This window comes from Eublepharis macularius, chromosome 8, assembly GCF_028583425.1.
Source record: "Eublepharis macularius isolate TG4126 chromosome 8, MPM_Emac_v1.0, whole genome shotgun sequence".
In the NCBI taxonomy this organism is placed as follows: domain Eukaryota; kingdom Metazoa; phylum Chordata; class Lepidosauria; order Squamata; family Eublepharidae; genus Eublepharis; species Eublepharis macularius.
Genome location: NC_072797.1, coordinates 917,048 through 933,264, shown reverse-complemented (window position 1 = coordinate 933,264; position 16,217 = coordinate 917,048). Strand labels below are relative to the sequence as shown.

At 52.2% G+C, this 16,217-nt stretch overlaps 1 protein-coding gene across 6 annotated transcripts in view; it reads left to right on the top strand.

Annotated features, from left to right (window-relative positions):
* The window catches only part of LOC129334755 (phospholipid-transporting ATPase ID-like), an 89,905-nt gene extending 77,043 nt beyond the window's left edge, over positions 1-12,862 (top strand). For 4 of the 6 annotated variants that reach the window (XM_054987045.1, XM_054987041.1, XM_054987044.1 and 1 more), the window contains 6 exons: positions 533-756; positions 5,774-5,857; positions 6,126-6,371; positions 9,231-9,369; positions 9,814-9,944; positions 11,424-12,861. In XM_054987045.1, coding sequence (XP_054843020.1) covers positions 533-756; positions 5,774-5,857; positions 6,126-6,371; positions 9,231-9,369; positions 9,814-9,944; positions 11,424-11,639 — 1,040 coding nt within the window. In that variant the 3' untranslated portion in view covers positions 11,640-12,861. Of the gene's footprint in view, positions 1-532; positions 757-5,773; positions 5,858-6,125; positions 6,372-9,230; positions 9,370-9,813; positions 9,945-11,423 lie in introns of all 6 variants that reach the window. The other 2 variants (XM_054987046.1, XM_054987047.1) reach the window with 2 other exon arrangements.
* Positions 12,863-16,217: the final 3,355 nt, after the last annotated feature.

Below are 16,217 nucleotides of genomic sequence, written 5' to 3'. Positions count from 1 at the left end.
CTCTTTGACCCTCCCTTTGTGTGTGTGGGTGGGTGTGTGTGTAGGAAGTCTACTCCACCAAGGGCACCCTTTGCAGGCCCGACTCTGGCTCTCAAGGGACCAGAGTGAAGGAGGGTTGACGTGGCAGCGACAGGCTGGTGGCGTTGCTCTTGCTCAGGGTCTCTAGCAGCAGCACCTTTGTGTCCCGCCTGTCAGGGAGCGGAGGAGTCTTTGGAGGTGCTGGCTATCCCTGCTGGCGTGGCGTGGCAGCAGCCCTCTTTCTGCAGGCGTTTGCACCTGCAGGTGGTCGAGTGGCTCAGGGGACGATCCCAGCTTAGGCAGGATTGGACAAGAGGGCCCCTGGTTCCTTCAAGGGCAGCCCTACAAAGAGTGTGGCCATGCAGCCAGTGGACCATGCAGCCAATGGCCATTCCTCTGCCCCGTGGCTCCAGCTCAGTAGCTGGTGGGTCCGAGCCATACCACAGGCCCCCTTCATGGACCTGCCGGTGGGCCTGCTCGCAGGGTAACCGCCCGCCTTTTGCTTCCATCCCAGCTGCCCACATTGGCGTTGGAATCAGCGGTCAGGAGGGGATGCAGGCCGTGCTGTCCAGCGACTTCGCCTTTGCCCAGTTCCGCTACCTGCAGCGGCTGCTCTTGGTCCACGGCCGATGGTCCTACATCCGGATGTGCAAGTTCCTGGCCTACTTCTTCTACAAGAACTTTGCCTTCACGCTGGTCCACTTCTGGTACGGATTCTTCTCTGGGTTCTCTGCTCAGGTAAGCGCTGCTCTTGCTGCTGGCAGCACTGTTGTTGGCCTCCAAGACGAGTCTCGGTTTCCGGGCTGGCCTCAGCGGATCTTTCCTGCAGCGTTTGCTGGGGGAAGGCAGCGGGCCTCGGCTGGGCACTTCAGCGTAGCACTGGGGCCCCTCTGGCTTCTTGGCCCTGGGCAGACAAGCAGGGGCCCACGAGACTCACCGGGGGGGGGAATTCCATCTCCCCCCCCCAACTCACCTGCCGGCCCACCCGCCTGCTGGGCTGCCGCTCTTCCTGCTTCCCAGCTCACACGGTGGGGAGGGGGGGCGTGGCTCCTGCTCTTCTGCCTGCCCACCTGCAGAGGAGACACACGGCAGGGCTGGCGCTGGGGGCTTCAGCAGGAGGGGGCTGGCAGGGGGGAGATGCCACTCCCTCTTCCCTGCCTGCCCACAGAGGAGAGAGAGGAGGTGGCACTGGGGCTGGCACCGGCAGCAGAGGGGGCGGGGGCCACAGCTGCTTCCATCCCCCCCATTACACTGCCTCAGCTGCAGGTGGGGGAGGGCAGTGGTTGCTCCCGCTCTCCCCTTCCCCACACCTGCAGCACCCGCTCCTCCGCCACCCATCTTGCCCAAGCGGTGGCTCCCTCCCACCTCCCCGTCTCCGTCTCCCACGTGCACCATCCACAGCTGACCGAAGTGTGTTGTCTCCACAAGCTCAGACACACTCCGCTGTTTGGAGGGAATTCAAACCCTGCCTTTCATTCTTAAAAACTTTTCAGATTTTTATCTGCAAACCTGGAGAGGTCCCCTAAGTTGGTAAACGTATCTGTTTTCTCTCTACTGGGTCTCGATCTCCGGATTTAAGTAACCACGGCTGGGCCATGTTGAGAATTAGATATCCTGATGACTGATACGAGGAAGACCCACCTCTGGGACGGGGAGGGGGGGCGCGGCTTGAAGGGCTGGCTGCCGACACTGCTCTGGGAGACGAGCCTGGAACGCTGCAGCCGACTCAAGAAGATCTTGAAACCTCTACGGCTAACCACAGTTTATTCACTATGTGCTTTCATAAGTCACAGGTCAGTTGCTCAAATGTGAGAAAGTGGACTGTGTGACTCAGAAAAGCTCATATTGAAATAAAAGTCTTTAAGGACCCCCCCCCTGCCCCCCCCAGACTTCTGCTTTATTCTGATATAACAGACAAACGTGGCTAGCTCTGTGCGAGCTTTTCCCCTCTGGCAGGTGCCGTGCCCCACGAAACTTAACTGAGCTCCTAGTCGTGCCCCCTACCAAATATGCAGGTCTCTGGTGATGTCTGGCATGGCTGCCCCCCTCCCCTCCCCTCCCCTCCCCTCCCTTGTTTCACACAAATATCATAACATGCAAGTTACCAGACTGGAGGAATCGGTGGCAGCCAGGAAGGTAAGTTTGTGGCACCCTCTAGCTGCGACCCAGAAAGGCCTTCTGCTCCGTGGGGTCCCTGTGGGGGAATGCAGCAGAGGCTGAGGTGGGGTGCTGGATTCGGTGTCTCCAAGGAGCCTCCAGGCCACATCGAGGCCAGTGATTGACTCCTGCATCTCACTAATTGGGCACTCTGCCCTGTTGGCTTTTCCTAAAAGAAGTTGTGTCTTTTTGCTCCCAAAGCCCTTTGGCAATAAAACTTAACACATTTTTGGTGCTCGCACGAAGCCTTCCGGATGGGTGCAGCATGCAGCAGGGGCCCTGGAGTGGAAGCCCTGCCACTGTTCTGGCAACTCCCCCAAAGTAGGAATTCTGCGAATGAGAAGCCGGTACGTCACTTGGGAATGTCCACCCAGGGTCAGCTCAGCCACAGGCTCTGAGAAGACAGAGCTTGCATCTAGGACCTGCCTCTGCCTGTTTAGCTACTGAGAATACGCGAGTCCTGATTTCCCCCCACACTGCGGACTCAGAGTGGCTTACAGAGTGAAATAAACATAACAATGTAATTTACACCTGACTCTCTGGCAAGCCTCCAGTACAAACTTCAAGCCAGCAATAACCCACCAAGGACATACCACACACGCCTCCTGGCTCTGCCGGCTGGTACAGTCTAGAGATGTAGGAAGCCTGCAAAGGCAGGGGGCTGCCCCTCTCCCCACTGGTCCCAAACCAGCCTGCAGCAGGGAGTGGGCCAGCCGCTGGCTCTTTTGCCTGCTGCTGGACTGTCTTTGGAGAGCCGCTCCAAGTCAAGAAGTGCTGGGTGAAATTCTGGGGCTTCGTTTGCCCCAGTGGGCGAACACTTGCTGGAGAGGTCGCCAGCTGCTCAGAAGGAATGGGAATGATTTATTACGCACAATGCACAGCCCAGGAAATAAACATCAAAGCAATAAACTCTTCAAGCCAAGAAAAGATACGGAAACACACAGACAAAGGGAGCTGTGCCTCTCCAGTGCTCTCACCTGGGAAATCTGGTTGGCCTCTCTCTTGCTCTTTGACTGCAGACCAACAGAGCTGTCCACCTGGCTCAGAACACGGGCAATGGGAAAATGTGCAGACTTCTAATGCATTTCAGGCAAAGCAATTCAGAACCATAGATAGATGAAATACTTACATGAAAAACACCAGTAATTGGAAATAATGTGGAGCAATAATAAAATATCATATAAACCGGTAATAATGGCCTCGGCCCCTCGTGCCTGCCGGACCACCTTCACCCTGATGTTCTGCCATGGCAGCTTCACTCATCTGAACAGGGCCTTCTGCAGATACCCCCGGGCAAAATCAACAGCTGCCCACGCGCACGGGCTTTCTCTGTGGTGGCCCCCACCTTATGGAACGGCCTGCCTGAGGAGGTCAGGAGAGCCCCCACCCTCCTGGCGTTCCACAAGCTGCCCCAAACTGAATTATTCCGGAGGGCTTTTAACTCAGATAACAGGGCTGTTATGGTTCAGAGACAGGCTTTCCTGTATGTTGGTTCAGATACGCTCCTACTGGGTCGTCTCCATGTTGCTAAAGATGTCATGTTTAATGCCTTATGTTTGTTTCTCCAATATTTAATCTCCATGTTTTCCACATCTCTGCATGCCCTGTTGCATTTGCTCAATGGATGACCAAGGTGTCGATCTTTCTGTCTGCACTGTGTGATCTGCATTGGGTCTCTGTGAGAGGGACGGACTATGAACGAACGAACGAACGAACGAATGAATGAATGAATGAATGAATGAATGAATGAATGAATGAATAGGACCCTGAACTCCCAATCGTCTCCAGCCCACCTAGCTGAAAGCGAAGCCCCCCCAGTCACCCTCTGCTTCATTCTAAAGCAGTCGACAGTCGCTTTCTTCCTGTGGAGTTTCCAGGTGGAATAAAAAAAAGATAATAAAATCAAAAAGAAGCAAAGCAACTGGGTGATGTGAAAGGACGGAAAGAAAAGATAGAAATAAGCAAAGCATAAAAAGGGTGGAGGAAGGGCTAAGTTTGGGTCAGAGGAAAGTTTTTTCCTAGTCTGTTCCGATCTTGCCATTTATACACATTTTCACTTATCCTCCCATTCTTAGGAGACGGGACAACTTTCTTGAGTCTCCAATGATCCAGTCATTTTCTTTTGGGGGGCGGAATCCCCCCTGACCCGTGTTCCTCAAGAAAAGGCCCTTTCTCATCCTTGCCTGTCATTTGTCCACCCCACCTCTTTCCCCATCTCTGGTGTGTGTGTGTGTGTGTTTGTGTTCTAGGCCGAGGCTCATATGAGCAACTTGTGGCTTCTTTGGCTGGATATACAGCTAAGATGGGCCTGCCGCGTCTTTTCTTCAAGCAGACTGTTGTATTTTTGCCTTCGCCCCCATATCTCCAGCTCCCAAGAGGACGTGGTTGGGCTTCTCCGCCATACAAAAGGTTCCATGGCAGGTCAAACTCAGGGTGGTTCTCTGGGCTCCTTTGGGGCATGAGGATCAAGTTTGGGGAGCAGCTTAACACGGGATTCACGAAGGGGGCCTTGGGAGGGATTCCCGGTAGCCCCATCAGACCCCCTCTGCTCCCCCTGCCAGAAGGCTCCTGCCAAATTGCAGGATGTCCTTTTGTGTCCTCTTGCTGCAGCTCACCAGGGGCCTAACATGCATTGCGCCACACCTTGATCCCCACACCGGATGAACTCCAGTGGCTGGTTGATGTCTAGCCCTCCTTTCTCACTGAGCCCCGAGGGCATCTGACTTATGGGGCGGAAGGGTATGGCTTGGCTGGGCATGCTCCCGTCCCGGCGCACGGGGGCTCCTTGCCAGTCCTCAGCCGGGCAGCAGCTTCCCTGCGCTGGGCCTGTGGGTGGCCAGTGGCGAGGTGCTTGCTCATGCTGCCGTCACATCCCCTCACTCGCCACCCCCTTTTTGGCAGACAAAGAAGGCATCTGCAGGAGGGACTTGTGACTCTCACAAGCTTAAGCCCTGGGAATCTTGTCGGTTTCTACGAGGCCACAGGATTCAAATTCTGCTGCTCGCTGTTACGGACATTTCTTTTCAAAGTAGGCTGCTTTAATTTTATTTTCCATTAACAGCCATTATCCTCCATTAAACAAGACACCAAACTCTGATCAGTGAAGAAATACAAGTTTTATTAATAATAAAGCTCAGATGCTCTGCCTTGTTAGGACATAAGCATAAAGATCAGCCACAGCAGAGAATCTTATATACTTTCCGAAGCTAATTGTTTACAGAATAAAAGATAAAATTGTTACACAAAACTAGATGCAAACAATTCTTCCGAATCAAATTCTTCAGGAGACAGGGCACCAAAACGGGCCCGATTGACAAGACAGTAATAAAAACATGCTCCATGTCTGGTGCTACACAGGGATAAGGGGGGGTCTTCCTGAGAGGGGGCTTATCCTTGAGTACAAAGGCGAAACACGGGAGATAATAACGTCTCCTTTCTGGCCTGCAGTGTTCAGTGTTTTAAACTGTGTCAGAAGGAATCTGCTCACAAAGAAAAGCTTTTGCCTCCTGCGTTAGAGGGCAGCTCCGACAAATGCTCATACATGGGTCTTTAAGCTAGAGGTCATAAAAATTCCTTATCCCTCGCCCCTTCTTTGCAGACCGTGTATGACGAATGGTTCATCACCCTCTACAACCTGGTCTACACCGCTTTGCCCGTGCTGGGAATGAGCCTCTTTGACCAGGTAAGGGCTGGGCCTTCCCGTTCACAGAGTCTGCCTAGTAGGGCAGCTGGCACCTGCCCCAGAGAAGAAGCCAAGGCCTCACCGGGGAGGCTGCCCTAGGGCGGAGTCCCTAGGAGAGATGGCTTGCACAGGGACGGAGCAGCTGAGCCATCTTGGGGCTCAGCTGAGGGTGTCAGACGAGGTGCACGGTGGGGGGGGGCGGTGTTGCAGGCACCTCCTCAGCCAGGGGAGCCTGCGTTGCATCCCAAGGGCCTCTCTCTGCCTCCAGGACGTGGATGACCGCTGGAGCCTGCATTTCCCGCAGCTGTACACGCCCGGCCAGCAGAACCTCTACTTCAACAAGCTGGAGTTTGTCAAGTGCATGCTGTATGGCGTCTACAGCTCCCTTGTGCTTTTCTTTGTGCCCTACGGGGCCATGTACAACGCCGTGCGAAGCGATGGGAAGGCCATTGCCGACTACCAGTCCTTTGCGCTCATGGCCCAGACCTGCCTGCTCATCGTGGTCTCCGTCCAGGTAAGTGGCTGCTTGCACGGGCACCGCTTGCTGCAGGGCTACGGCACGAGGTGCCTGCTTGAAGGCGGCATTCCCTCACAAAGGAAGCTTAAAGGGCAAGTTTAGTGTGGGTGCGTCTCCAGCCCCCTCCCCAAGTGAAGTTCTTGGGCGGAGTGAGGGTCTCCTCGGAGGTGCTTCCCGGGGGCAGAGCCCCCGAGCCTCCTCCTGTGCCCCTTGCAGCCCCTCTTGCAGGTGTTTCTGTGGAAGGCAACTGGCACGCCTCTGTCCGCTCCCAAGCCAGGATGCCCCCCCTGGCCCACAAGCTATTCTGGCAGAAAGGGCAAAGGGGGGGGTGGTAGATCAGCCAACCTCTCCTCCCCTGTTAGAGATTTTTTCCCTCTGAGAACTCTGCTTCCAAATTATTCCCTTAACAGCCGATGACTTTTCACAAAACCAGCCACCAAAAACAGTGATCTTCAAAGGGATATGGGTTTATTTATTTATACTGATGAACCCCATGGCACATTGGTAAAAATGTGTAAAGACCCATTGAGGGGCTTGTATACCCTTCAGCTCTAATTGTTTACAGAATAATTGCTATTTGTTTACAGGCTGCTAGAGCCGGTTGTTTTTCCAGTGGGCTCGGTTGCTAGTCTAAAACGATTGAACTAATGTACAAAATAAAGCAAGACACCTGGACAACTCTAACCAAACATCTTTGGTCATGGAAGAGGCACCATCCCAGCTTCCACTCCACCCCACCCCCAAACAGAGAAGGCAGAAAGATCGATGGCCCGGGCAGAGGACAGTATTCTGTATCTGCTTTGAATCTCCATATAAGTAACTACCAAAGAATTATGGGAGCTTGCCAACTTTATCTCTGAGAAGAGTTAACATCCTACATAGCTGACCTCCCGGGAGACAAGAAAGCCACGGTCAATCTTTTGCAGACTGAAGCTGTTAGACGTTCAAAGCAGCAGATAAACACTGGAAGGCCTGGAGTAGACGGGGGACAGTGTCAAGGTGCAGGGTGTGTGTGTCAGCCAACCCCTCCTTCCCTGCCACTGCCAAGGGGGGGGGGTGGCAAGCAAGATGTCTGCAGCCAACCCCCCCTCTTGTCTGTGGCTGGTAGTAGGAAGGGCAGTTGGTGTTCCTTAGAGCAGATTTGGCCCTGGGCCTCTCTGGTGGCTGACCTGCTTTAGACCAGCCCTGCCCCGGGTCCTTGCACTCAGAGCCCAACGCCTGGCAGCAGGTCCCTCCTGCCGCCCCTTCCCACAGGATCAGAGAAGACTGGCCCCTCTCCCCTTGGGAAAAAGCCTGCCCCCCACCCCCACCCCGTGTCCCAGCCCTTCTGGGGCTGCTGCTAGTCCTTGGCTTGAGAGGGAAGCCACAGAAAAGCCTTCCCTGGAGGCAGGAAGCGAAGGTCCAGGGAGGCCGTTCACAGACGCGGGACTCGGAGAGTGCGCAGAGCGCCCGGAGGATGCAAAGGGCTCCCCAGGGTTCAGCTCCCACCTCACCTGTAACGAGCCGGTTGCCCGTGTCTAAAACCAAGCTTCAACTTGCCAGGAGAAAGATGGATCTCTCTCCGGGGAAGCCGAAAGCAGTTCATCTTTAGACCTGTCAAACAGATAAGCTCTTTGAACCAGCTGTTTATCAGTACATTTATTTATATAGGGTTCAGTATTGCTTTGCAACTCCTTATCAAACACACAGACACCAATCTAGAGTTTATTTCACTTTATTGAAAATATGCCCTAGTTTTTTAATGAAGCAAGTAATCAAAATATAAATGGCTATTAATATGAATCCTATAACAACAGAACATAGAAAGGCAATAAGAAATAAGTTCACTAACATTTCTCAATAAATCCTAAGTTTAACATTGCTCAAAGTTTCTATGAAATACATAGGTAGAAATAGGTTCTCACCTAGATTCTCTCAAGAGATTTCTTCCATCAGTACCCTGCCATACTATCTGTGTTTGAAACTTTATACCTCATTATATGCAAACATTTAGGGTCTATTCACATTATAGCACAAACAAATATTGATTGGTTTGACTCTTCACTGAATATTCAGAATTTCATAGTACAGCCTTCCAATTAGTTAAAAAATTATGTCATAGTCAGAACTGCAAAAGAAAACTATAAATCTCTGACAAGTGTCAAGAAAAGCTAAGTTGGGCGATCACCATTGGTTGAATCTCTGATAGAGGAACATCAATCTCGGTAGAGTCCACTATTTTAATTAATTGTCAAAGGATGAGAGCACACCTGCTGAATTACCTTACACATAGAAAAAATACACTGAAAGTTCATGCAAAGTTTAAAAGTTCATCTAGAGTATAGAAGCTAGGCCTAGTATTGTTCAGTATTGATTATTGGCATATGATTTTAATCTATATTGGCATAACACACCCTGGTTTCTCTCATCCGTCCGGTGGGAACGATTCCAGGGCAGTGGTTGGAGGGAACACAAGGAGAGCTTTGCCAGTTCAGCGGGGAGGCGATGAATGAATGAGCGGGCACTTGGGGGGGGGGCAGGGGATCTGCTTCTCCAGTGGAGCCCTCGTGCACCTCCATGGCCCCAGTGGGGCTGGGTCCAAAGTCCCAGGGATCCTGGCAAGGTGCTGCTGGGGGACTGGGCTCTTTTTCTGCTTAGGCATCGCCTGCTCTGAATGCAAGAGGCGCCCTGAGCGCACCTTGGCCTGGGGACCCATTGTAGAGCTCGGCCACAAGGAGGCCTGGGCACAGGCCGCTTTCTGGCAGCTCTCCTTTAATGCCTGGGGCAGAGCCCAGAGTGGGGCAGTCCTGTGCCCAGGGGTGTAAGCAGGCTGCCACCACGCATGCCGCTGCAGGAGTCCCTCGCTTGCCTCTGCAGATGGGGCTGGACACGGCCTACTGGACAATCGTCAACCATCTCTTCATCTGGGGCAGCCTGGCCATGTACTTCACCGTCACCTTCACCATGTACAGCGACGGCACCTACCTGGTCTTCACCGCCTCCTTCCCTTTCATCGGTAAGCACCGTGTGTGTGTGTGTGTGTGTGTGTCCGCGCGCGCGCCCATCCCGTGGCTCTGGAGGCTTCCAAGGGAAGATGAAACTGCTGGGTGGGTTTGGGGAGCTGTGAACTCTCTTGGCTAATGCAGGAGGGGGGGGCTGCCCTGGCCGTTGCATTTCAGCCTGAGGATCACTGCCAAGCAGCGATGAGTGGAAAACGTGCCATGACAAAAGATAGCCACTGCATAGGCTCAGAGACCGAAGGGGACTCAGGGGTGGGTGGAGGTCTTCCCAGTCAGGACCCTCGGTGCTTCTGAATTCCTTGGGTGCTGCTGCTGCTGCTGCTGCTGGGAGAGAAGCCCCCCCTCCCTTGCAAGGTCCCCTCTTAGTGCCCACTCTGCCCATGGGCCCAGCCGCTGGGCATGCCCTTCCTGCCATCCCCCTGCCTGGCTTCTCCTTCCAGGCACTGCTCGGAACACCCTGAACCAGCCCAGCGTCTGGCTGGCCATCTTCCTCTGCGTGACCCTGTGCGTCCTGCCTGTGGTCGGATTCCGGTTCATGAAGACGCAGCTCAAGCCGACTGTCAGCGACAAGGTTATTCATACCCCTCTTCCCTGGCACAGAGCTCTTTGCAGGCTGGTGGCTCCAGGAGGCACCACAGGGATGGGGGAGGGGGGGTTGGCCCACCCTTGCGCTGTCTGCTGCCCGCCCACCGCTTGTGGCTGAGGGTGTTTCCAGCAGCCCTACTAGCAGCCAAGTGCAGCTTATAGGCAGGTTAGAGCAAACAGGGCGGAGACTGGGCACGCCGTTTGGAGCGGAGTCTGCAGCTGCCGCCACAGCAACGGAGCGCGCGAGGGGTGTCTGCGGGCCCAGGTTCACTGCCTCCCTTTCCTGGGATCCTGCTGGAGCTTCAAAAGGGGGCTCAGGAGAGCTTCTCTCTCCCTGGACAACCTCTTTCGTCTAGAGACTAGTACGGAGGCGTAGCAGCACGGCGTGCTCTCGGTAGGAGAAAGCAGGACTGTAGCTGCCTCAGAAAAGTCGCAGCCGAGGTCTGGCACCCTCATGCTAAAAGGCAGGCTGCAGCAGTGCCAGTGTAAATGTGCCTAAAGAAGGCAGCAGAGGAGGGGGCACGGGCCCCGCTGGTATTTCCAGCCCCAGCTGGCTTCCCTTCAACCCCTGTGAGCCTCGCCTGCCATCCAGATGTGTAGCTCTGCTGCCATCTAGTGTTTGTTTCTGTCCCACCTTCCCACAGCGGGAGCCTTACAGGTCCTTTACACAGCAGCCCTGCGATGAGGGTCAGGCAGAGTGCGTGTGACTGGCCCGAGGCTACCCAGTTTGCTTCATGGCAGCTGTCAGTCCCTGGCAGTTCAGTCCCTCAAGCCCTCCACAGTTAAAACACAGGTGTTCCAGTTGAAGTAGCTTCATTGAGATCCCTACGGTACAGGTGCAGAAGTTGGCAGAAGTGACAATTCAGACAAAGGCATTGCTATTATAGGAAAACTTCCCGCCCTCCCGGGTCCGTTGACATTCTGGCGCGAAACCCCAAAGAGGTTGCATGGGAACAAAGTAGTTTAGACTACATGAGGTACAAAGGAAATATCCCAGTCTCTGGGAAAGTTGCAATGTTTGCTGCTAGCAGCTCTCCTCAAGGACACTTACTGGAAAAAGTAAACGTACATATTTTCAACCGATAATGGAGGGGCCCACTGGCTCGCCTGCCATTAATATCAGAAGACACGCTCCGACGATCGCACAGAGTTATAGCATATAATTCTGGCAAACAGCACAGACCATTACAAAATGCAGAATACAACCATGGCAGGCATGCTGGCATACGTGACAGCAGCCTCCAGACTCCTGGTCCGGCTCTCTAACCACTACACCGCACTTGCTCTCAGAGATTTTGTTCTTTCAGCCCTGGAGGTCTGAGGGATGGCTGAGATTGCTTTGCTGTTCCTGGCCACTTGGGCTAGGAAAGACCCCGAGGGAATGAGCACAGGGCCTGAGACCCACCAGACCGGCCGCCTGCTGGCCTGGACCGCTCCGTGCAGCTGACCGCCCTTGTGATTGCAGGTCTTATCCAAGATCCAGGAGCTCCGGAAGAGGCCGCCCGTCCTGTTGCCCAAGAGACCGTTGCGCCGTTCCATCTCTCGGCGCTCCGGCTACGCCTTCTCCCACCAGCACGGCTTTGGGGCGCTCATCACCTCTGGACGGAACATGCGTCCAAAGTCTCCCTTCGGCATGATGGGCTCCTTCTCGCCCAACAGTGAGAAACACAAGCACCAGTGAGCCCTTGCGACGGGCCCTCTCCAGCTTGGGATTCTGCCATGCTGGGAACAGCCAGGGAAATGCTGGCCGGAGGATACAGCAGGGCTCGTCCTTCGCATCGTCATGCGGGAACTTCCCTTTCACCCACGAGGGAAGGCGCAGAAGGACGCAGGGAGGCTGCTTCACCACCTGCATATCGGACCCAGCACACCCACACCCTGATAAGAGACATACTGCCCCCGCCCCCTCCCCCCCCCCGCAGGAGCCCCAGGGATTTCCGAAGTCTCTCAGGCACGTGGCAGGGTCATGGCGCATCACCGTCTGGGGCTCTGAGACAGACACTCCCCCCAGATGTACCATTAGTATTACAAGGGAATTGATCTGAATTGCACTAACGGGAGGGGAGAAGTCGCGCTCCTTCCCCTGCCTCATAAATGCCCACAGAGGGGTTCTTGGGGCCTGAGCCCCTGAGAGGTTCTTCTGGGCTCGTGGTGCCCAGGAGGGCAAGACTTGGCCTTCCTTCCCTCCCCAAGACCTGGCATGGAACAGCATGTCTGAGTCACGTGGCTGTGGCAGCGCAGAGGCTTGCTCCCCGAGCACTGTCCCCACGGCCTGGGGCTGAGCCAGGGGGGCAGCAGAGGCCACTCCCCTCCTCCCAGGAGTGGCATGCAGCTATGGGGGGTGGGCACCCCTCCTCTCCTGGAGGACTGGCAGCAGGCAGAGTTTGCCGTCCACTGCCCTTAGCATTTGGCACTATTTTGCCCCAAGCACCTTCTGGCCAGCATCAGTGGTGTTCCCTTCCTGCCTCCATGCGCTGCCATGCCCATGTGGGAAGCGGGCAGGAACTGCAGGGGCTCTTGCAGGGCTGAACGGCATCGGTGCCCTCTAGGCTTCAGATTGAATGAGAGTGCCCCCCCCCAGCTTTGGCTTGGACCCAGCACAGGCCACCTGGTGCTGTGTTGCAAGGTGGGGGGCAGGCTGGCTTCTGGAAGGAGACGGAGCCTCTGAACTTCAGGCTCGATGCTCCCAGCCTCTGGTCTGGGGTCGACAAACTGCCCCTCCCCCACCCCGCACCCAGTCAACGGCTGGAAGGACCCAGCAGGATGGAGACCAGTTTCCCGTTCCCCCAGGCTGAAGTCTTGAGAGGAGGCAGGGGGTGTCTTGCAGGCCGTGGTTTCTTCTGGCAACGGGATTTTAATAAAGCTCATTACAAAGGAGCTCAGCAGTCTGGGGGAGTGTGATTCATGGGACTGACTTGGGGTGGGGCGGGGGACGACGGCCACTCTCTGCAGGGGGTGCCCGTGTCTTGTGGGCCTGGAGAAGGCTTCTTGGTCCAGCCTGAAGACTTGGGGAGGGGAGGGAGGGATTCTTCTTACTGGGGAAATGGGGAGAGGATGTGTGAACCGTTCATAAATGCCCAGTTATGCAGAGTGGAGAGAGGGTCCTAGCTTCAACTACTGACAGAGTCCAAATCGTGCTCCGTTTGTGCCTCTGCCCCACCCTGCTCGGTGCAGCATGCAGAGTTTTCCACTCTTCTGTTTTATTCTTCACACCAACCCCCTGTGTGAGCCGTGCTGTCAAGTCCCTTCCGGAACATCCTGTCCTTAACAGACTTGCTCAGATTCTGCAGACTTCTGTACTGAGCCCAGCCTTCTCGCTTTGGGTCTTCCTCTTTTCCTACTGACCTGTGAGGTGGGTCAGGCTGAAATGGAACCACTGGCCCAAGGGCGTCCAGTGAGTTTCATACTGCATACTACCACCATCCATGCTACATTGTCCCCTTTTTGCATTGACCCTCTTTTTCACTGCTGTGATCTTTGCTAAACCTGATCTAGTACACTCTTCTTCGAAAGAGGGTTGCTGGAGAGGAGACACAGGACAGGTGCCGCCAGGTCAAGAGAGGGGAGCTGGAATGCTTGGTGCCAATGATAATTTAGATCTAGTGGGTGTCTCAGAAAATTGGTGGAAGGGGGAGGATCAGTGGGATATGGTCATCCCCGGGCACAAGCTCTGTAGGCAGGACACGGAGGGGTGTGCTGGGCGAGGGGGTGCATTGGATGTAAAAGAGGGCATAGAAAACATTTGGGGAATGAACAGCCGAGCAGAAATGATACTGGTGGGCATACTGGGCCCGAAGGTTACTTAAAAGTGAGGGTGTACTGTTGCCCACGTGATCAAAGCCTTGAGGCTGATCATAGAATCATATAGTTGGAAAGGGCCATACAGACCATCTAGTCCAACCCCCTGCCCAGTGCAGGATCAGCCTAAAGCATCTCTGACAAATCTCTGACATCTGTGACCTTGAGGTGGAGACGGAAATAAGGGAGGTGACTAAAGCAGATGAAGTTGTGATGCTGGCTGACTTCAGTTACCCCACAATGACTGGGGAAGCATGCGCTTGAGTCATGCTGTAGAAATGAGACTCTTAGCCTAGATGGCCACGCACTGGGACAAATGGCCACGGAGCCAACCAGAGAGGGAGTGATCTTGGACTCGGCTCTGTTCTGTCATCGCCCCAACTGGGAACAATGACCGCAGTGCTATTAAATTCAGCATGCTAGTCAACAGGAAGTTACCCCTAAAGTCCCAAACAGTCACGCTGGATTTCAAAAGAAGGAACTTTACAAAAACAAGGGGAATATTTAAAAAGAAGCTGAAAGGGAAACACTCGAAAGACAAATCCTTCGAGTACTCTTGGAAGCCATTTAAAACCACACCACTTGAAGTCCAGGCAGAATGCATCCCACAGGTTAGCAAAAGTACTACAAAGTCTGAAATGATGCCTACAATGTCAATGACCCAAGTCAAGGAAGCCATTAAAGGGGAAAAAAAGATCTGCCCCAATGAACAGAAGGGAGCACTGGGCCTGGCAAGAAAAAAACCTGTCAGTTAATAATTAGGCATGCAAAGAGGGAATTTGAGAATCAGATTTAAAAGCATCAAGACATATGGAAACTTTGATTACTTTGAACAGTAGGGAAAGGAAGAAAAAAGAAAAAAAATTCCAATACAGGAAAAAATCTCTTAAGGAGCAAGAGTTACAGAAAAGACCGGGAAGGAAAAAAATAATTCAAGAAATAAAGATACTACAAGAGCAGCTGAGGGCCTTTGTAAATAAAGAGTTGGAGTGGAATTTAAAGACTTTGCAGCAAAAATCTTTTGAAGGGGCCAATAAGCCAGGGAAATATCTAGCTTGGCAACTGAAAAAGGGAGAAAAACGTAATTGGAAAGATAGTGGAGGAAGGGAAAGAGGTAATGGAACACCAAGGGATAAAAAGAGCATTTTACAAGTATTATGCCAAATTATTTCAAAAAAAGAGGATAGACTTAGAGAAAATAGATATTTAGAAAATGCAAGACTACCTAAGATTTCAAATACAATGAGAGAGACATTAAATGCTCCAATTACAGAAGAAGAAATTTCAGAAGCCGTAGAGTCAACCAAGGTAGGGAAAGCACCAGGTCCAGATGGAATCTCAGCAAAATTTTATAAAGTAATGAAAAAGGACCTGGTGCAGCCCCTACAAAGGTTGATGAATGAGATTATGAAGGAAAAAGGTATCCCAAACACATGGAACGAAGCAAATATTTCATTGATCCCAAAGGAGTCACAAGATTTTACAGATGTCAAGAATTATAGGCCCATTTCTTTATTGAATAATGACTATAAAATTTTTGCAAGAATTTTAGCGAAAAGGCTTAAGAGATTTTTAATTGACTTTGTGGGCAAAGAACAGGCCGGATTTCTACCAAATAGACAAATTAGGGATAATTTGAGAGTTGTGTTGGATGCCATTGAATATTATGATAAACACCCTGAAAAGGAGGTGGGCTTTTTCTTTGCGGATGCGGAGAAGGCCTTTGACAATTTAAATTGGGATTTTATGTTTCTGACAATGGAGAAGATGGAACTGGGGCAAGAATTTATAGAAGCTGTGAAAACTATATATAAAGAACAAAAAACGTCATTATGTATAAACAATGATTTGACAGAAAAATTTGAGGTAAGAAAAGGCACAAGACAAGGATGTCCACTTTCACCTTTGCTATTTGTTATGGTGTTGGAAATACTTTTAAGGCAGATAAGAGAAGACAACAGCATTAAAGGTATAAGACTCAAAGGCTTTTCATATAAGTTCAGAGCGTTTGCAGATGATGTGATGATCATAGTGGAAGCACCAGTCCAGACATTACCATTATTGTTAGATAAAATTAAAGAATTTGGAGATCTGGCAGGGTTCAGTATTAACAAAACAAAATCGAAACTGCTTTGTAAAAATATGATAAAAAAGAAACAAGAGGAGTTAATGAGTGTTATAAAGTGTGAAGTGGTTCAGAAAACAAAATACCTGGGAATAGAATTAACAGTTAAAAATATAGATCTATTTAAGAACAACTGTGAAAAATTGTGGTCGCAGATAGAAAGAGACATGTTGAAATGGAACGAACTTGTCACTGTCGGGGCGTATCTCAGTTGTTAAAATGAATGTGCTACCCAGAATGATGTTTTTGTTACAAACAATTCCAATTGTAAAAGATAAGAAATATTTTGATAAACGGCAAAGGAAAATATCAGAATTTGTGTGGGCAGGGAAAAAA